The sequence below is a fragment of the Arachis ipaensis genome, chromosome B07 (genome assembly GCF_000816755.2).
Source record: "Arachis ipaensis cultivar K30076 chromosome B07, Araip1.1, whole genome shotgun sequence".
NCBI classification, from domain to species: Eukaryota; Viridiplantae; Streptophyta; class Magnoliopsida; order Fabales; family Fabaceae; genus Arachis; species Arachis ipaensis.
The window spans coordinates 21,451,530-21,474,256 of NC_029791.2; the positions used below are offsets into that span (position 1 = coordinate 21,451,530).

A 22,727-nucleotide genomic window follows, 5' to 3' on the forward strand; every position below is an offset into this window, starting at 1 on the left:
ACTTTTAGGGATGAAAATGACTTACGTCTGAACTTTCAAGGACTATTTTGATTATAAATAACTTTTTTACATATCAAGTGCCACGTGGCATGCCACGTGTCACTGACATGTGCCACGTGTCACCGATCTGACATGTCAACCAATCATATTGTGACACGTGGCATTAGCCCTCCACGTCATCATCCAACTGACGGAAGGACTAACGTTACCAATTTTAAATTTTTCGGGGATAAATTTTATTATCTTTTTCTTACGGGGACTCGTTTGAAGAATGGGCTATCTTTCGGGGACCAATTTGGCTATTTACTCTATTATATATTCATAATCTTGTGATCAAAATTTATTTATAAATTACAATTAAATAAATATGAATCTTTTCATAATAATAAATTATGGTAAATTTATGTGTCAGATCAAATTGTTCTACTAGGGTTTTTTTTAAATAGAGTTCATGTGCTATCTAGATCAATGTTTGATTTTTGTCAATTTTTTTTTATTCCTTTTTTTATGCTCTTCTCTATTTCTTTCCTTTAATTCGCTATGAGAATTCTTTAATAGAATTGTCGGGGTTTGCAAAGACCTCTGACAGTCCATAACTTTAAAGAGATATGCCAATTTCACTCCCCCGAGATTGTATTTATATGTGAAACAAAAAACTAATCTTACCTGATGGAAAGTAAGTTGAGATCTTGTCATTTTACAAATGGAAGGATTGTTAGTACGACGGGTATAGCCAGTGAATTGGCTTTAGCATGGAAGGAGGGCACAGCGGTTGAGGTTCTTGCTCAAAAAGAGTTTTTCATAGCTCTCAAGGTAACTGATCCTGCTTTGAACTGTTCTTGGGGGCTAATTGGGGTACATTTAAATAGCTTGGATAGGATTCGTTCTACCCAATACACAGAACTTTCCTCTTTTGTACAATGTTTCCTTAGAAAGGTTGTAATTATGGGTGATTTTAATTCTATAGTGAGCCTCGATGAGAAGGAAGGAGATGGTAAAATCAGCTTCATCTATTTCTAAATTTGTGAATTTTATTGATGGTGGTGGATTGAAGTACTTGAGTATGATTGGGAGAAGGTTCACCTGGACTAATAGGTGACGAGGACAGGACCAGATCAGGGAGCGGCTTGACCGTGCACTTGCAAACGGTGAGTGGATGGATCATTTTCCATCAGCCTCACTGTCTCGGCTCGCAGAAAACAGTTCAGATCATGTGACTATCCTCCTTGATACAAATCCAGTCATGAAAAAATCTAAACAAAGGTTTAAGTTTTAGGAAATGTGGTGTGGTTTAGAAGAAATTAGGGTAATTATCACCAAAGCTTGAAAGGAATTGATGAATGGCTCGACAATATTTGTTTTGGCTCAAAAATTAAAGCATTGTAAGCACCTTGTTGTTCAATGACAACAACAGAACAAATTTAATTCGAATAAGGACATTGGTGAACTCAATTCTCAGCTTGAAATCTTTAGAGAGGAGGGTATTACAGGGGGAGAACAGATTAAAGTCTTGAAAAATAAACTTGAGGATGCTTACTTTAAGGAGAAAAGTTATTGGAGGAAAAAATCTCGTATAAAGTGGCTAAAAGAAGGGGGACAGAAATACATGTTTTTTTCACCAATCATTCCAATCCAGAATTCGGAGAAATAAAATTTGGAAACTAGAAAAGAATGATGGTACGTATGGTACTACCTGTGAGAAAATTGCACAAGTAGCTGCAACATACTTCAAGGATATCTTCACATCGATTGGCCAAGTTAATCCGAAAAATGCATTCGAAGATTTTGAAATCAAAGTTTCAACAATTATGAACAGAAAATTAACTAGACCAATCAATTTTGATGAGGTAAAACGTGCAGTTTTTGTGTTCACCCCTAGAGCGCCCCTGGTGATGATGCATTTACGGCTAAATTTTTTCAATTCTATTAGAGTTTAGTAGAGGATGATGTTTTAAAGGTTGTCCGTAATTTCTTTGTCAGTGGTAGACTACTCAAGAGCTTCAACCATATACAAATCTGTTTCATTCCTAAGATTTCTAATGCAAAGGATATGACACAAGTTAAACCCATCAACCTTTCCTCAGTTGTGTATAAGATTATTTCTAAAGTACTAGTCCATCAGCTACAGAAATTTATGACTTCGCTGATCAGCCCTAATCAGAGTGCCTTCATTAAGGGTAGATTGATTTCAGACAATGTCCTAGTTGCTCATGAATGTATGCACTATCTAAAGACAAAGAAGAGGGGCCTATCAACTGAAATGGCTGTTAAATTGAATATGAGCAAAGCCTATGATTGTGTAGAGTGGCATTTTCTTTGGTTCATTTTGGAGAAACTAGGATTTGGATCTAGATGGATTTGTTGGATACAGGAGGTGGTGACTACAGTTTCTTACTCTATCGTTGTTGAAGGTCAACCTTTTAGTTTTTTTAAACCAAATAGAAGTATCCATCAAGGAGACCCTCTATCCCCTGCCTTTTTCTTTTTTGTGCAAAAGGATTATCCTTTTTGCTAAACAAGACAGAGCGAAATAGCCTCATTGAAAGTATTCAGTTCAACCGAAAATATTCTACTATTAATCATTTATTGTTTACAGATGACTCAATCCTTTTTTGCAAAGCGTAAAAAATAGTTATGAAAATGTTCTCAGTATTCTTCAGTCATACGAGGGATTTAGTGGCCAAAAAGTTAATTTGTATAAATCAGCTCTATTATTTAGTAATAATACTCCTCGTGCTGCTCGATTACTACCATCTCAAAAATTGAAAATTGTTCATATTAGTGCACAGGATAAATAGTGGGTCTTCCATCTACAGTCCAAAAATTGAAAAAAGGCCTCCTTCAGAGAAATCAAGGACAAGGTGAAGAAGCGAGTTCAAGGGTGGAGGAAACTTCTCCCCTCTGCAGGCAGGCATGTTCTAATTAAAGCTATTGGAGAGGCTATCCCAATTTATTCATTATCATATTTTCATCTTCCTGAAACTTTAATTCGGGAGATTCACAACATACACTCCCAATTTTGGAGGGTCAAAAAGGTACAGAGCAAAAAATAGCATGGGTTAGTTGAGATACTATGACAAGACCGAAATTGGAAGGTGGACTAGGTTTTAAGGACCTAGGGGCTCAAAATTTGGCGCTATTAGCAAAACAATGTTAGAAAATTGTCTCTCAGCCACAATCACTCCTATTTAGACTCCTCAAAGGTAAATATTTTCGATACAATTCTATAATGAATGTAGAGATTGGAGCAGTACCTTCGTGGGGGTGGCGTAACATATTGGAAGGGCATAAGATTGTTGAAAAGGGGCTGGTTTGGCGAGTTGGTCATGGGTCCAGTATCCAAATCTTTAGCGATCCTTGGCTTGCTCCTCCACATCTTTGTGTTGTCCCTTCATCTGAGGTTTTCAATCTGCAAAATCAACCACTATTGATAGTCAAGGACTTAATACTTTCTAATGGTTTGTTGAGTCAAACTCTAATTAGAAGTATTTTTTCTGAGGGCACTAGTCAGCATGTGCTAGCAACAACAATTGGGAGTGGAAAAGATAAAATTTATTGGGCTCTCAATAAAAATGGTTTATATGAAGTGATTACGGGGTACCATGTGGCTTATAGGTTATCGCATCCTCCCACTGAATTTTGCCCAGAGATTATGAGACAGCGAAACTTGTGGCGAGAACTGTGGAAGCTGAAAATCTCAGCAAAGATTAAGATTTTTCTTTGGAGGGGCTTTCATAAAAAGCTTCCAGTGCTGCAAAAGCTTCATCATTGCATTCCATTGATTCAACCCACCTGCCAAAGATGCTTACAATTCCCAGAAACAATCAATTATTACATCTTCTATTATGAGAAATCAATGAAGATTTGATCAAAAATGGGTTTACTGGCTGCTAGAAGGGACACCGAAGACTCTGATTTTTATATTGAGTGAAACTTGAGAATGAGGATCTTATGTACCCAACCCAATAGCTTCTCTCAAAGGATGGTGATGGTAATTTTGAGCTGGTCCTTATGAAAGACTAGAAACAGATTCATCTTTGATAATGTATCAACTAGTATGGAAGAGATAATAGCGTTGAATTTGATGCTGCAAAAGGAGCTTCAATAAATCCCCAATTCCTAATTAATGAGCATTTTATTTCCTTTTATTTCTCTTATTATATTATTATATGATGTTATCTCTATAGCAGAGCGTTGGGAGTCTTCCATTTCTTTTACTTGTCCTATATATGGACACTTATATGTTTTTATTTTATAAATGGAATTATCTGACTTTAAAAAAATAATAAATTATAATATCAATACTACAAGTAAAAATGTCAATAATTCAAATAAAGTGTATGAAATGAAAAAGGGTCAACTGAAACCATGGTTTTGAAAATCGAACCGGACCGAACGGTTAACTTGGTTAACCGAAAACCGGTCACTTAGTTGGTCCGGATAAGTTTATAAACCGTCTGATAAAAAATTGGTAAAAAACCGGTCAAACCGACGATTAACCAATGAATCGGCAGAACCGTCCAATTTTTTGGTGGGTTTTGGGTTTGAAAATAAACCCTCTAAACGGCGTGGTTTGGTCCTTTTAAAAAGAAAGAAAGAAAGAAAGCCTAAACAAACTAACGAAGTGCTAAACCCTAAATCACCCATCTTCTTCAGTCAGTACTCAGCAGCAACTCATCTCTCCTCTCTTCTTTGAGAACCATAGAAGCCACCACCACCAATCGAGCAGCCCACCGCCACCGCATCCGGCAGCCACTGTGTCCCACAGCCACCGCGTCCTGCAGCCACAGCAGCGACGGGTTTGAACACCGCAGCCACCACCACTACATCCCGCCGCCACCGCATCCTGCAGCCACCGCGCTTCTCAGTCCGCTCAATGGCTCACTCTGCTTCCCCTTTCAACAAAATCACCATCCAATGGGACAACACCGTTAGTCTTCTTTCCCTCTCCCTTTCCCATTCATTTTCCAGGTTTTTAGTTCTAGACTCGGAGTCTTTGTTTTATTGTGTACATCCACTTTATAAATTGTGTTCTCAATATCATCTTTCTAAGCAAATTCTAGGGTTTCGAATGCAATACTACTCTGTGTATGCTATGCACCTGTTCTAAGAAAATTCTAGGTTCCTAATATGCGGTATCTGTTTTCAATTATTAGACATTTGATGCATATATCGTTGGCAAAGAAGATGCTCCTGGAATTGTTGTTCTTTAGAAGTGGTGTGGTGTGGATTTTGAAATCAAGAATCATGCTGTCAAGATTTCTCAGCTAGCTTAGGTCCCGGATTTAAAGCTCGTATTCCAGAGTAAGATAATAGTGCTTTCATAATATTTGCTGATCTGAATTCTTTATCCGTTATATGATATTATAATCTTCAATTGGATAACTGATGATGAGTGATGAAAATTGAAATTGCTTCCATTTTTTTGGGTCAAAAAATTGCTTCCATTGTTCCAGTCTGTACTGAGGAAAGGTTGGTCTTAATGTCACGGAAGCCCAACATTTGATGGATGGGCTCAATTGGCAAGACGCTGTAAAGGATATAAAGGCCTCGGTTAACTGGCTTAAAGCAAATGGTTCAAAGAAGGTTTGTTACCGTTAATTTGTTTTGAAGATGATCTCATGGATATGTTAATTTTTTCACTAGTTTTTGAATTTTGTAATTTTATGATCATTCCCTAGTTGACTTGAACCTACAAAAGCATAAATTAGCCTTAGCTTTATGATTTGAAGTAAATTAGTTTGAAACTTTTGGTGGTATTTTTTAAGATGGTGGCACTTCTAAAGATGGTGGCTTTGGATTACCTGTTTATGATGGAGATATTGGAACACTTAAAGATGATTATAATTTGTGATGAGTTGCACCTTTGATTAGTTAAGAACTTGTTAGTAATTGTTTATTTTGATAGTAAAACATTATGTGTTTGTCATTATGTGCGTTTGGTTGTTTAGTTATGAACTTTGAAATTGTTTGTGAACTTCTAATATTAAATTATGGATAATTTATTACGTAAAATTTTAAATTTTATTAAGTTAGAAATTATTTAATTTATATATTTAATATTTAATTAAATCGGTTGAATTTCGGTTGAACCCCGATCGAACCATTAAACTATTAAACCAGTGTTTTCACTGGTTTATTGACAGGTTCAGTTCTCGCAACCTTGACTGAAACACAAATATGCACTAAACAATAAAACATCAAAGTACGAGTCCACATAGTCCTTAGAAGAGGAATGCTAGAGGGCCAGCAACTTTTGTGATTTGTAGCCATCAAATAGCCATCAATGATGGTTTTAATGGTATGAGATTGGTGTGAGATTTCATCTAATGGCTCACTTTTTTTTGCTGGTCAGAATTTAACAAAGTTGCTGGTCCCCTTGACTTTTCCGTCCTTAGAATCGTCCTCATGTTGATGGTGATCATCTTGCAGCGTCGGTGGTACCAGTGCTGATGACGACCCCCCGCCTGTGTGGAACTAGGTCTAGCAATGTTCTCCCACATCTTGCAGTTCTCCTCTTGGTCCCTTGGGATATCCTCACCATCCACTGCAATGACATGTCTATCCTCCTCGACCAATCGACTCGCGCTAATCAAGGCGAGCTAACAAGTCACGAATGCGGTCCTCAGCCAAAGGATCCGATCGAAGTGTGCTGGTGAAGAAGGATCCTTTACATAAATGTGGTTCTTGTATGGCTCTCCAACCGTCTCTTGCCAAAGTGCATTAGGGTCCACCATTGATCCGTTGCCTTCCTCTGCACTCTGTTGGGATTCTTGGGTCTGAGCTTCTAAGATTTGTGTATACTTGTCCTACGCAATAAAAAGATATTTGATTACCTTAATTGAAATTAATATTATATGGAGTAAAGTTCTAAATCTGACCACGAAAGATTATAGTGTTGACAAAACTAACCATACATGACAGAAAATTAACTTGTACCTATCAATTATAGCCTCCGCATTGCACATATTTCACTAACTGCGGTTGGGTTTCGTTGGTTAAGTTGCCAATGTGTGACATTTGGGGTGGTGCACTTTTGACTTGGTACATGCTGAACCAAATGCTACATATATGGAGTTGTATGCACTCATAAAGTGTCAATTATGTGCAAAATCTCCAGCTCCTATATTCTGGTAAGCCAATGCAGCACATGCATGTTTGCATGGCAGACTAGTGAGTTTCCAGAATTTGCAAGAACATGTTTTCCTTCCCAAGTGAACACTAACTTTCATAGGCAAACACTTCACCTTATACACCTCTCTGTTGTCATCTCCAGTTGGAATTCGCTGCCAATGATTACTCTCCCCCTTTTCTCTTTTAAGCCTACTTTATTGTACTGAGTTATCCTAACCATATAACCCACTAAGGCCTTCTTGTTCCAGGCAAGAATCCTTAACATATAACATCTTATCTCCTCTACCATAGTAATAACAGGCTTCCCCCTCATCTTCTTAATTCTTCCATTGAAAATCTCAGTTATTGTTGGTTATATTATCCACTTTCGAATACTCACTAAAATGGCTTCTAGTCCACTGGCTAGGCTGGATCCTATCTATAAAGGTACTTCCATGCATGTCAGCATGTGCATTCATCCTCCTAATACTTTCCAATCCATCATTGAACTCTTGTTCAATTGTGGTCTTTGCACATTCAAAGAGAGCCACCTTGAATTCCAAATCCTTCCATTACTTCTGAAAGTTTTGCCAAATGTAAAGAGAGCAAAATATGTGATGTGCTGCTAGCATTATTTCTTATAGTTTAAGACAAAATGACATTTATTATTTTAAAATTTGATAATCATAACACCATATAATCAATGAAACTGACAATAGTATCCGTCATGTAATTGTGCTTGACAAAACAGGTTTAAAATTATACCTCCTGCAACACTGCGTGTAGGTTGACCAGAGGAACCTTCTGTTGATTGTGCATCATCTTCAACAATCTCTGGGACATTGATGGGATGCTCACTATACACATCTATCTTCCTCCCATCAGCTACAGCAGCTTCATACATCCTCACAATGTCTAAATCCACCCCCAGCAATCTCAAATCAGAGTCAATTTTCTTACCATGTTCAAGCCAATAAAAAGCCGAGACCTCATTATACCCAATGTCCTTCAGAAAATCATTGATAAAAAAAACTTATTCAACGTATCCACGTTAACCCTTTCAACTTTCGTTACCACACCTCCCTCATACACCATCTTGCCATCTCGTCCTCTCTGAAACTTCCCTCTGGTGAATCACTAGCTCGATGTGCATAGTATCCATCTGTGTCAGAAATAAAAACACATTTCAAAGCTTAACCTAAAAATCAAGACATTCAGAATCAATCAAACTCATCATAACCCCATGCATTTAAACCATCTATCCAATTTATTTACTTAAAATATACAAGAACATTTCTGAAAAAAATGAGACTTAATGGAATGATAAAACCCTATAAGAACAGAGGATGGTTTCAAACAATAAACCCACACACTATATAAAATCTTTCCAAAACCAAATAATCCAAATACAACTCTATTTCTTACTTGCTATTATCAACTCAAACCATGTTATGAACTTACCGTCTCTGCGTCGTCGTTTTGAAGCCACTACGTGAAGCTCCCTTACACCAACAGTGAAGACCGACTCAGACATTGTGCCTCTCACAGCGATTTTTGGAGTTTTCAATAACTTCTCTCTTCCTCAGAGCTAGTAATGGTGATCAAGTTACAGAAAAAACTCTGCTAGAGCAAGCAGTAAAAGTGAAGGAACGCGCAAAATGAAGAGTCACATGTTTGGGTACCTTAAATCCAATTTTTTAATTTTTATTAATTTTTTAATTTGAAAATCCATGTCAGCCAATGCCACATCACCCCAAGTGTTACACACGTTGGCAACTTAACCAAAACCCAACGCCAGTTAGTGAAATATTAGATTTGCAATGAGAAGGATATCATATTATTGATGGGTACAAGTTAGTTTTATATTTTGTATGGTTAATTTTGTTAATGCTATAATATTTTATGATCAAATATGGTGCTTTATTCTATTATATGATGGTGAATTATATGGTAAAGATGTAAGTTTACAAATTTTTTTTTTAATAAAATGAAAGAGAAATTAATAAAAGTAGGACCTACATTTTGAATAATAAATCTCTGGGACATTGATGGGATGCTCACTATACACATCTATCTTCCTCCCATCAGCTACAGCAGCTTCATACATCCTCACAATGTCTAAATCCACCCCCAGCAATCTCAAATCAGAGTCAATTTTCTTACCATGTTCAAGCCAATAAAAAGCCGAGACCTCATTATACCCAATGTCCTTCAGAAAATCATTGATAAAAAAAACTTATTCAACGTATCCACGTTAACCCTTTCAACTTTCGTTACCACACCTCCCTCATACACCATCTTGCCATCTCGTCCTCTCTGAAACTTCCCTCTGGTGAATCACTAGCTCGATGTGCATAGTATCCATCTGTGTCAGAAATAAAAACACATTTCAAAGCTTAACCTAAAAATCAAGACATTCAGAATCAATCAAACTCATCATAACCCCATGCATTTAAACCATCTATCCAATTTATTTACTTAAAATATACAAGAACATTTCTGAAAAAAATGAGACTTAATGGAATGATAAAACCCTATAAGAACAGAGGATGGTTTCAAACAATAAACCCACACACTATATAAAATCTTTCCAAAACCAAATAATCCAAATACAACTCTATTTCTTACTTGCTATTATCAACTCAAACCATGTTATGAACTTACCGTCTCTGCGTCGTCGTTTTGAAGCCACTACGTGAAGCTCCCTTACACCAACAGTGAAGACCGACTCAGACATTGTGCCTCTCACAGCGATTTTTGGAGTTTTCAATAACTTCTCTCTTCCTCAGAGCTAGTAATGGTGATCAAGTTACAGAAAAAACTCTGCTAGAGCAAGCAGTAAAAGTGAAGGAACGCGCAAAATGAAGAGTCACATGTTTGGGTACCTTAAATCCAATTTTTTAATTTTTATTAATTTTTTAATTTGAAAATCCATGTCAGCCAATGCCACATCACCCCAAGTGTTACACACGTTGGCAACTTAACCAAAACCCAACGCCAGTTAGTGAAATATTAGATTTGCAATGAGAAGGATATCATATTATTGATGGGTACAAGTTAGTTTTATATTTTGTATGGTTAATTTTGTTAATGCTATAATATTTTATGATCAAATATGGTGCTTTATTCTATTATATGATGGTGAATTATATGGTAAAGATGTAAGTTTACAAATTTTTTTTTTAATAAAATGAAAGAGAAATTAATAAAGGTAGGACCTACATTTTGAATAATAATAAAATAATAAAAAATAACTATAAAAAAAATTATATTATCTTTATACCACTTTAATCTTTACAGTAGAGTGCCTCTTATATGAAATACCTATTAAAAACATTAAGACTATATGTAGACGCGCAAATCACTCATCGATAATTAACTATTATACCACAATAATCAATAATTAGTAGACTCAATAAAATAAAATGTGTATTTTTTCACTAGCTAAACCCAAATTCATAAATAATATTGATTTATTCATTTTATCTTTTTTAATACTCTATATATGCAAGCTCATATGAGATCTGTGTATAGTCTCTCCTTTTAAAAGATAGAAAAATGATTATATATATCGCCATATATATTGCTATGGATATATCTCAATAAGAGACCTTATTCCTAAAATTGAAATTATTTTGTAGTCGCTAAAACCAGCTGAGAATATTAAGTTGGCCCATTCTTCTTTATTTCTCTGCTTTCCTGTTAGGAACACCATCATCAACATGTCAAAGAAGAGTTGTGTTTCAATTGACTCATGATCACTCTTCTCATCCCCCATCACGATGTCTATAACAATAATCTTCCTTCCTTCGCCTTTGCTCATGTGTAGTGCCTCTTTGCAGTTCCTCAGTATTTTCGAACATTCCTCGTCATTCCAGTCATGCAAAATCCACTGTTTTGTTAATCAAAGTAATATAATCAGTTAAAAAGAATTTGACATATATTAATTTTTGACCCATTCATTAAGATTATCTTATTTATTTAGTAAAATCAGGGCATAAATTTGATAAGGATTTAAGCTTGTATCTCCACAGTCATAAAGTATAAATTAAAGTTATACGGTAGAAGAGAGAGATTCATTGAGTTCCTATTTATTGGTTATGACGCAAAATTTGATGTGGAGTCACTTTTTATGATAGGTGGGCTATAAATAGGGATTAAAATGAGTTTCCTACTAGAAATGGTCTAACATCTTGAAACATTGGGGAAAATATCTAACAATTTAAAAGAAATTATTTGATTATGATAGCTGAGTAAATGGGTATTTAACTTACAACAACAATATATAAACTAATCAACTACATAGTTATACAAAATTTAAATAAAAAAGTAAAGAGAAAAAAAGCATATATAATGATGGTATTTATGTTATTAGCATAACCTCTCTTTTAATTTAATTTTGGGTAGTTCTCTCTAGCATAAAAATTTGTGAAAAGGAGTAAGTAACTGACGGATCATTATTATTAAAACAAATATTTTAGGATTAGTGTGTTTTTTCCTTAAAAATAATAATTAGTAAACATATTATTATAAATTTTTAAAATATAAAAAACTTAATTAAAAAATTAATAAAATTGTAAGAACTATAATTTGACATTTTATTAATTCTACAAGCAACTTATAATATTCTCTTACCTTCAACAAAATGGCATTAGAAGGAGGAATGGCCTCAAACATGTTTCCTCCAACATATTTAAGGTTCTCATTTCCTTCCAAATCAGCAACAACATGTGGAAGATCCAAAACAATGCACTCTAACTGTGGAAATGCTTTGGCAATGGCCTTTGCAACAGTTCCGGTGCCTCCACCAACATCAACCAATGATTCCAAACCTTCAAACACTCCCTTGCACTTGTCATCAAGTAAAAACTTGCTAACTAATCGTGCATCACTTGCCATGGCATCGTTGAAAAGTTCATTAAATTTAGGAGCTTGCCTAGCATAATCCCAAAACGTTATCCCATATTCCGTTTCAAATGATGTAGGATCATCATTTTTAAACCATGTGGACATCTGATGCCATGGTTTTATAATATTGGGATCTAGGGCCATAAACAAGTGAGGTATCAAACTTAAGGGGTTGTCCTTAAGCAATAGCATAGATGAATCGGTTAGAACATACCCAACTTCAACTTCGAGGTCATTGCTGGTGACATTCTTGGTAGTGAAGAAGTTGGAATGGACCAAGATTCTCATCAATCGATGGACAAAGGAGGTTTTTGATGGATGAATTTGCAATGAAGAAATGAGTTGTGAAAGTGGCATAGGTTTGCCATATTTGTGAATAGCATCAGGTATGCCTAACTCAACAACACATTTAAGAGACATAGAGTTTATAAAATTAAAAGTATGATTCCATATGTGACTTTGGGCTTTAAGAAGTTTACCATTATCCCCCTGTTCTCTACTTTGGAATTCCATAATAATATGTACTTCTGTATAAAATAGATCTCAATAAAAATGAAGATATATATAGAAGAATCAATTAAGTCATTTAAAAGATTTTGGCCACTATATAATAGTCAAATAAAATGGAGTCTTCAATAACACAATTTATAAGTTGTCATAAACTAAATAAAATCATGATAGATGCCTCAATCTGTGGGATAGCCAACCGTAAAATTATCAAAATTTTTATTAGACTTACATGTAACGTTATTAAAAAAATTATTTTTAGTGATTATTTATTTATTTTTAACGACAATAAAAATAGTTATTAATATATTTATTAACAATTGGACATTATCTATTTTATGCTTTGTTGCTAAATAAAAGGAATTAATGGTAATTATACAATTGTCAGTAAAAATAAATATATAATTGTCATTATAACATGTGATAATAACGACACACATAGAATACCGTTGGATTTAGTGTCGCACCTTAGTGGCGGCTCTACCGGCAATTGAGACAATAAATTCTTCAGGTTAAATTATTAATGGAAGATTTTCGTTTTTGAAGATAAATTCGTTATTAATAATTGGAGGGAACAAAAAAAACTGGCACGAAACATAGGGTTGAATTTATTGACGGATAAATAAGCCAGTTAGTCCAATTATTAGCGGAATGCTGCATTTTGGTAACGCGCAATACGTTACAAATCCGACGGTAAGCTTGCTCTAAATTCAAAGCGTGCACCCTCTCTCACTTTTTGAAATACCTTCTCTCACGACAAAAAAAAAAAACATTGAGTACCGTCGGATTTTCTGTTGAAAAAATGAATAAAATCCGCTGGTAATTAAGTTACAGTCAAAAGAAATCGAACAGTATAAACATTGCCGGTAAATGTTTACCGTTGGATTTTTTCGTTTGACGGTAATTACCGTCGGATTTTGCGACAGATTACCTACTCAAAAAATTATTTAGTTATCGGTGAATTTTTTCGACGGTAATATTCGTACCACAATATGTTGTTTCTCACACTATTACCGTCGAATTATTCATTCAATAAATCCGATGGCAATGTCAATTTTTTAAAAAAAATTGTGAAATAAATGGTCAATTTTAATTTTTTATTTAAATTTATTTTTCACATAATTAATGGTTAATTTATAAATAATAGAAACCTATTATTTAAAATAAATTATCAAATGCTAAATAAATTAAAAGTCAAGCAAATCAAATAAATACAATGAAACCATAAAACAAAGCACTAATCACTAAAGATCCAAGTAGTCCTCTCGTCGTCGTCGTCGTCGTTCTCATGGCCTTAATGAGGTGGTGTAGAAGGTGGTGGTATATGTGTGCCACCAGCAGGGATGATGCCAGCGGCGCGCAGCTGAGCCTGGTACACTTCCATCTGAGCCTTCATCCGCTGAATTGAATCCGCTCCATCTGCTCCCTCCACTTTAGCATGATCTCATCCGTGTTTGTCACGCGTGTGACGATCTCCTGATACCTCTCCTGATAATCATTCAACTCTTGAGCCTGCTGGTGAAGGCTGCGACTGAGTTTTTAGAATTTTTTTAATTTGAACTTTGTACTAATTTTGTGAATTTAGTTGATTGAGATGGTTAGAAATCAATAATAGTGTTTGTCAAATGGAGAGACTTGGAATCACTTTGATTGGGTTCATTCTACATTCGCGAGCAATCCTATAAATGTTAGATTAATTTTATGCTCTGATGGATTTGCACCGAACTCTAATTTCAGTAACGTATACTCTTGTTGATCTGTTGTAATGAATCTTTATAACCTAACTCTTGAAATGTGCATGAAGGAGTCATACATTTTTTTAACTTATATTATACCCAGTCCAAGCAACCCAAAAAGCAAAATTGATGTGTTCTTGCAACCGTTGGTGGATGAGTTTAATAAATTGTGGATTATGGTGTAGATGACAACATGCTATCACTAGAGGAAAACAATGATCAAGAAGAAGAGAGGTGGATAGAGATGAAGAAGAAGAAGACGAGTTTGATGATAATAAGGAAGTTATCTCGAAAGAGGGAGATGAACTTGAGGAAGAAGATGATAAATCCGAATAAGGGTAACCTTAGTATAGTTTAACTAGCTTGCTATATGTTTAAACTTTAATTAGATTGTTATATAATTATAATGCACGCTAGCCTTAGTTCTATCTTATGTGTTTTTATTAAAATTTAATTAGATTGTTATATAATTATATTGCACGCTAGCCATAACTATTTTCATTCTTGTTTCAGATAGACATGACGACAAGCAGAGGTGTCATGAGTCGGCCTCATGGTTGGGGTAGAGGGAAGGTGACTACTGGCACCCATAGGACTTTTCATTCATCATCCTCTACCTTGGATACCCCTATCACGTCACAGGCACTAGATGCACATTATCAGTATAACACCCTTACTACTCGAATGCCACGCCTCCGGCTACATCAATACGACGACTTTCATATACTTAATAATAAAATAGGAACTTTTAACTCAAAAAATCGTATCGCTGTTTTGTTTGAAAAATCAAAAGTACTTATTCTTTGTACAAACATACATAGATACAATTCACAGCACTTACATATAGATGTATATATACATACAAGACTTCTTATACAAGTAACTTACAAACATTATATGTCCTTACAATCATGACTCCTATCCCTCTTTACAAAGATATAATAATAATGGCGAGGGAAAAGATGATAACTAAGCTCATACAACAATATCGCATATATAAAAATGTAGTAATCTTTTTGTAAGCTTCCTCATCGATTTCCTGAAAAGAGAAGCCTGTAAAAGGGTGAGAACCTAACCACACGATCTCACTAAAGAAATGTCAAAATTGTCATAAGAGGATATATAAAAAGAAAGTTGTTTACAACCGCAGTGATCATCGCTTGTCTTATGAACCTTTTTGAAAATCAACAATTACTTATCCAAAATCCAAATTCATAGTTAAATTATAAAAATCTTAAGAATTACATAAATTGTATGAATAACCAACATGTTCTAAGCATACGTTCATTAAGTCTATAATAAACCAGTTTGATTTTTCATATTTTACTAAACCTCAAACATAAATTAATCAGGCCTCTGGCCCATCACATAATCAATCATGGCCTCTGGCCCAAGCAAAATCAATCAACATTCAAACCACCACAAGTCAAAGTGCATATCGAATTTCCACTAACTTACCAATCTCGGCCTCCGGCCCAAAACATAATCAACCACAAGCTCTGGCCCAAAACATAATCAAATCGTAGGCTCCGGCCCAACATATAATCAATCACGGCATCCAGCCTAAAACATAATCAAATCACGGCCTCCGGCCCAACATATGATCAAATCACGGCCTCTGACCCAACATATAATCAAATCAAGGCCTCCGCACTCCACCATAATCCAAATCAACAAGTCACAAACACAAGTAATTAAACAATCACACATAGAGAATAATTATAACAAGTAGTACAACTAGCAATTATCAGAATGTCAATTAGGCAAGTCAAAACAATTATGCAGACCCAAGTAATTTCAAACAAATGTAATATGATGCATGCCTGTCCTACTGGCTATGAGCTCATGTGTCAGTTATTCTGCCAAACCCGACACAAATCCAATTGGCATCTCTCAGATCAGTCTCTCTGTTGCACATCCCCAGGAGGAATAATTTCGAGGGAGAGTGTCCTACCACCTTCTCCTATAGGTATACTTAGGGAAAAATGTTCCGAGGAAGAGTGCCCTACCCCCTTCCCCTGGATGCCGTAAAAGTTCGTGGGATAGTGCCTAACACCTTGCAACCAGAGAGAGACGTGAGAGAAATATTCCGAAGGAGAGTATTTTACCACCTTCTCCACTTTCATCACACACAATTAAAAGAGAATGTGGGGAAAATATTTAGAGGGAGAGTGCCTTACCACCTTTTGCACTCCCAACCAACAATCAAAAGAGGATGTAGGGGAAAACATTACGAAGGAGAGTGCTCTACTACCTTTCCCACTCCCAACAAACAATCAACAAAGGATGTGGAGGAAAATATTCCGAGGAGAGTGCCCTACCACCTTCTCCACTTTTGCCATACACAATTAAAAGAAGATGTAGGAAAAATATTCCGAGGGAGAGTGCCCTACCACTTTTCCCACTCCCAACCAATAATTAAAAGAGGATGTGGAGAAAAACATTCCGAGGGAGAGTATCCTACCACCTTTCCTACTCCCAACAAACAATCAATAGAGAATGTGGGGGAAAACATTCCAAGGAAGAGTGCTGATAAACTACTATTTTACGGTTTATTCTGTATTGAATTGAGTGGATTTTATCAACTATTCTTACACTTATTCATAAAAATTGCATGGCTTTATAGATCCTTCCGAATTTGTGCTATGATTAAAAACATGCTACTTTGAATTTAAAATTGCTCATTTTTAATCCTCATTTATTAGCATTCGATGCCGTGATGTGTGTGTTAAGTGATTTCAGGGTTTATAGGGCAGGAATGGCTTAGAGAATAGAAAGGAAGCATGCAAAAGTGGAAGGAACACAAGAATTTGGAGATTTGAAAAGCTGACCTCGACGTGCACGCATGGATGACGGGTACGCGTGACCGATGCAGCAGACAAACGACGCGTACGCGTGGTGAGTTCAATATCCAGCAACGCGTACGCGTGGTGGACGCGTACGCGTGATGAACGTCATGTGCTGCAATTAACAGAATTCGCTGGGGACGATTTCTGGGCTGCTTTTGACCCAGTTTCAGGCCTGAAAATGAAGACACGAGGCTGCAGAGTGGTACTAGAAGGATCATTTGATTCATTCATTCACACACTTTAGGTTTTAGATATAGAATTCTAGAAAGAGGCTCTCTCCTCTCTCTATGTTTAGGGTTTCTTCTTTCAATTTCTCCTTAGGTTTAGGTTTTAGTCTTATTTTAATTTAGTTTTCTCTTACTTTTATTTGTTCTAGCACTTTAGTTATCTACTTCTCTCTTGATTCCTTTATTTTGCCCATTTAGTTTATGAACTCTTGTGTTACTTTCAATTTCCTTTTTAATGCAATTTTATGTTTCCATGTCTTTTTTTTATGTTTGCCTTGGTATCTCTTATTGCTTTCTTGCTTGTGTTAGTTATAGCTTTTATTAATTCTTGCATTTTATGATGTTTCTCTTTATTGTATTCTATGTGTTTGATGAAATGTCTCTTTTAGCTATAGAGTAGATTTTTCTATTCTTGACTTGGGTTGGTAACTTAGGTGACCTTGAGTTGCTAATGCCCAAGTGATTGATGGTTGATGTCCATTGACACTAGCTTTCACTAATTCGATTAGTGAGTGGCTAGGACTTATGGATTGGAATTGATGAAGCTCATTTGACCTTCCTTCAATTGTTAGAGGATGACTAAATGAGATTGATCCCTACAACTATCATATTGTGGTTAGTGACAAGGATAGAGATCTTTAACCATTAACCCTTGCCAAGACCTTTTTACCATTTGAGTTTTCTTTACTTTCTTGCTATTTACATTTCTTGTTACTTATTTCAAAACCCCAAAAAGAAGTACATCATAACCAATAATCAACACACTTCTCTACAATTCCTTGAGAGACGACCCGAGATTTGAATACTTTGGTTTATTTTTATTGGGGTTTGTACTTGTGACAACCTAATTAAATGTTGACTGAGGATTAGTTGTTAGTTTAGAACTATACTTGTAACGAGAATTTTTTGAGAAATTCTTTACCGACAATTTTCCTCTGTCAAGTGCCATATCACCTTCCCCACTTCCACACCGCAACAAGAGCGGAAATCTTTCATTCTCAACTTGCCTATCCGTGAGCGGGACAAAGCCACCGACCTCATCGTGGGTAGGACAAAACCACCATCCCCACAATATCAATCATAATTATTAATCATTTTCCAATTAGAATAATCGTAATCATAATCTAAAATCAGGTTCATTCATAACCACAGTCTTAATCAATTCCATAATTCATCATAACCCCATTCACATACAGATATATGTATAACCGGAGGCAATCCTCAACCTCTCCAATTCGTTATCAATTTATCAAACTTAGGTTCAATAATCCTAATCTTTTATCAATGATCAATTCCATTATCTCGTGAGCAAGATAACACCGCCGTCCTCACCGCGGGCAGAATAAAACCATCGTCTCCACAACAAGATCATCTGATTTACCAAGCGTTTATCCGGGAGTTAATCAATTCAATTCATTGGACTTAGCCATACTCTATCCAGAGCTTAAAAATCGATTATCAGACCTTAGACAGGGATTTACAAGCTTGCCAGAAATGTCAAACAGTAAAAAATGGGGAACTTTTAAGAAAACAAGACCTGTGCGTACGCATCACCTTGTGCGTACGCACAACTTGAAAACTCCCCTTGGCGTGCGTACGCACTTGACTCCCGAGAAAAAACACCGTTTCTCTACAAAATTTCATTTTTCCTTATTCTTAAACCAGTTTAAAGCTCTCATTCTTGGATTCTCTTCTCGATTACACCCAAGCCTTAATCAACGGCATCAAGCTTCCACCAAGAGTTCCGCAATCAACCCAAGCACCAAAATTCACACCAAGATCAACCAAGCACCCAAGCTATCCCATACAACCTTTTTACATCAATTATCTCAACATTTAAAACTAGAATTTTCACATAAAAAAGGAGAATCAAAGGGAAAAGAGTTCCTTAACCTTAAGCCACGTGTTCATGGGTCAAAACCCTGGTAGAAATTGTATTTGAGCTTCTCTAAAATGATCAAAATCACAATCTTTTAACACACACTCCACCAAAACACGAATTGAAGGGGAGAATCAAAAATGGCTCAAGGTTCTTGGGAGTACTTACCGCAAAACTGGTATAGAATTGAAGAGAACAACGGGAGTAATGCGTGGCCGCAAACAGGACTTCGATCAAAGCTACGGATTGATTTAAAGTTAGAGTGAATAGTAAACAAGGGTTTTTGTTCTTCCTCTTTTCTCTCTATGCGTGCCTCTCATTCAAATAAGGGGTATGTGTGCTGAATTATTGCTAAGTGAGGGGGTTTTGTGCCTTGGGTTTGGGTTTTGGGCCCAACATGGGCCCATTTTGTGAGTTAAGGTCCGTTGGTCCTATCTTGGGACAAAATCTTTAGAATAAATGTCTAATTTTCGTTCTAAATACTTTTTCTTGTCATACATAAAACAAAGTTCAAAATCTCAAATAACTCATATTTTAATTTTCAAAAATCCGGGATCTTATATCCTATCCCACTTATAAAAATTTTCATCCTCAAAAATTAACATAATATAAAAAATATTACATAGCTTATCATTTTACTAAAATATGAGAAAAAACATAATAGGATGCAATTTAACAAAGAGGTACAGACGTGGTTAGATGTGCCGAATAGAGGGCCAAATCGTATCTTAGGAAATCTGAGTCAAAGAATTTCGATAGAAACAATTAAAAAGACGGTGTCTTAGGCCGAAACAAGATGAAATATTACCATCGAATTTTTCGTTGGTATATTCCGCCGGTATAACGGTTCAATGAAACGCATCGTTTTGGTGATTTACCATTGAAAAAATCTGCCGATAAACCCGACGGTAAAATTGAGATAAAATTCAAACGCGAACCCCTTCCCCCTCACTTGTACAAATGATGTCTCTCTCTTCTCGTCTTCTCTCTCCCTCGCCGTCAAACTGTCACCGTCGGCACCGCTGAGAGCTCGTCATCGCCACTGCCTAGAGCACTCGCTGGCGCCGCCGCTGTAGGTCGTTGTCGAGTGTGTTGCTGCTATGCCCGCTGCATCGTCCCCCGCGGTTGCTGTTCACGTTGTCGTCACTGCCGCCTCTGTCACCACCACATTAAAGAGACCCTGCAGCCACTATCGTCAGTTTTATTATTGGTATAGTTATTTTATTTTTTCATATTAATTTGTGAATTTAGCTTTTTTTCATATTATTGGTATGCATCGATAAGTTCCACCCCTCACATGACCTGGCATAGTACAACAAGAGAGATATTGGAATCATGATGTATCCGTCACATGGAGAAGCTTGTAAGCATTTTGATTGGGTCCATCCTACATTTGCAAGCAAGCCTAGAAACATTAGACTAGCTTTGTGCTCTGATGGGTTTGCACCGAATTCCAATTTCAGTAATGCATACTCTTGTTGACCTATAGTGGTGACACCTTATAACTTGAGTTTCGAAATATGCATGAAGGACCTATACATATTCCTAACTTGCATCATACCTAGTCCCAATAATCCAAAGGCCAAAATAGATGCCTTCTTGCAGCTCTTGGTGGATGAGTTAAAATAGGCACTACGATCCTTTTATTCTACCTCAAAATGGACAACAGGTATACTATTTGCCCTATCCGGGTTCATGCAAGTCTAATTGGGTGGTTGTTGTTAAGACTAAGCCAAGAGGTCACATTGAGTCTGATGATAGGACAAAGGGTCAGGAACCTTACCAGATTGATGACCTAACTCCTTCGAAAATGGTGGTTAATACTAGTGATCCGATCACCCTTAGGTCGGTTGTTATGGATGATGACATCATTGACCTTGAAATAGATGACAATGCACTACTACCAGCGGACAACAATCTTCAACAAGAAGACGGGGTCGATGGCAATGAAGAAGAGGAAGATGAGTTCGATGATCAGAAAATTATCTCGAAAGAAGAGGATAGTGAACCAAAGGAAGAAGATGATGAACCTGAATAGGGTTAATATAAATATAGTTCTATCATATGTATTACTTTACCAAACTTTGAGAATAATGTAATATAATTAGCATTGTTTCAGATATTTCAATTACCATCATTCTGTATTTTTAATTTGTATATTTGATATTTTACATCAGGTTTAAAGCACTATTTCAATTATTAATTATCAGGGTACATTATAGATGGACAGAAAAAGATTATTAAAAAATAAAAAACTACCGTCGAAATATACTGACGGTAATAGCGCAGCCAATTTTCCAAAAAAAAAGTTAAAAAAATATTTCCGTCAGCATTACTGTCGGATTAATCCGCCGGTAAGATAGTGCGAAGCCATATGCGATGGTGGCAACGTTATCGTTGGAAAATTTCCGCCAGTCAACAAATTTCATTTTCTTGATAACCATATTCCGTCGCTAAATCCGACATAAATTACCGTCGGTAATTTTGTTATCGACGAGGTCTATTCCGTCGGATAAATACCGATGCAAAATCCGACGGTACTCGACATTTTTCTTGTAGTGAATATCGTATCAATCTGAAGGAGTCTTGCTTTGTTAGATATGTGTTTATAGTTTCTTTATTTCTTGATGTAGTTTATTATTGTTTGTATGTTGCTGGAGTATTCTATTTTTTGTTGTGTTTTTGACAGCTCTCACTTCCCTTCCTAGGAGCCAATAAGTTATTAAGTTATTAAAAAAATGATATAATTGCCTAAATTGAACTGTGCATAATATGTGTTCAATTTCAAACCGTAAATTCTTTTTAATTGAACTGTGCATGATATGTGCTTAATTTCAAGTCTAAATTTTTCAGTTTGATATAGTTGTATTTATACATTTTTTTGGTTATTTTCAAACACTTTAGGCCAAGGTTCTGGAAATTGGACTGGACCAGACGGTTTGACTGGAAACCAGTCATCTGGCCAATCCGGTTGACCCTCAAAACCATTTTGTAAAAAATAGTTAAAAAATCGATCGAACCAGCGGTTAACCGATAAACTGGCCAAATCGGCTAGGTTTTGTAAAGATTTAGTTTTGTAATTTGCATCAGAAATGGCATCGTTTTGACACCGGGAAAGGAAAAAAAAAAGAACCCACTAACTAACACCCAGTCTCAATTCCCTTCCAACCCATTAACATCCAGTCCCAATTCCCTCACTACCTAACCCTATCAGAGCAAACACCGCTGCCACCATTAGTCCCAGCCTGCCTGCTCGTCGTGAAGCCCCACCAGCCACTGTCAGCCCCCCAGCCGTTGACACTCTTTTCTTCCTCACCTTCTCTGTGCTCGTCGCAAAGCCCCACCAGTTGCCACTACTCTTCTCCTCATCACCATCATGAAGCCCGCCTCTGTGATCGTCGTCATCGGCAATGACAAAGGGTGTCGTCATCGGCCTTGTTCTTGTCGCTGTCCTGGACGTCTCTGCTTGGCTTCTCTCTCTTCAAGCTCGCTCTCTCTCCCCCTCCGA

General features: G+C 36.3%; 1 protein-coding gene and 1 long non-coding RNA gene across 2 annotated transcripts; both read right to left on the minus strand.

Annotated features, from left to right (window-relative positions):
- Positions 5,996–9,122, minus strand: LOC110264906. Its single transcript, XR_002351239.1, has 4 exons — positions 8,575–9,122; positions 7,879–8,275; positions 6,940–7,691; positions 5,996–6,809 (listed from the first exon to the last, which is right to left on the minus strand). It is a non-coding gene; the product is annotated as an uncharacterized LOC110264906 (long non-coding RNA).
- LOC107608105 (trans-resveratrol di-O-methyltransferase) lies at positions 10,295–12,568 on the minus strand. Its single transcript, XM_016309995.2, has 2 exons — positions 11,749–12,568; positions 10,295–11,005 (listed from the first exon to the last, which is right to left on the minus strand). The coding sequence occupies exons 1-2, from the start codon at positions 12,532–12,534 to the stop codon at positions 10,700–10,702; spliced, it is 1,092 nt and encodes a 363-aa protein (XP_016165481.1). The 5' UTR covers positions 12,535–12,568; the 3' UTR covers positions 10,295–10,699.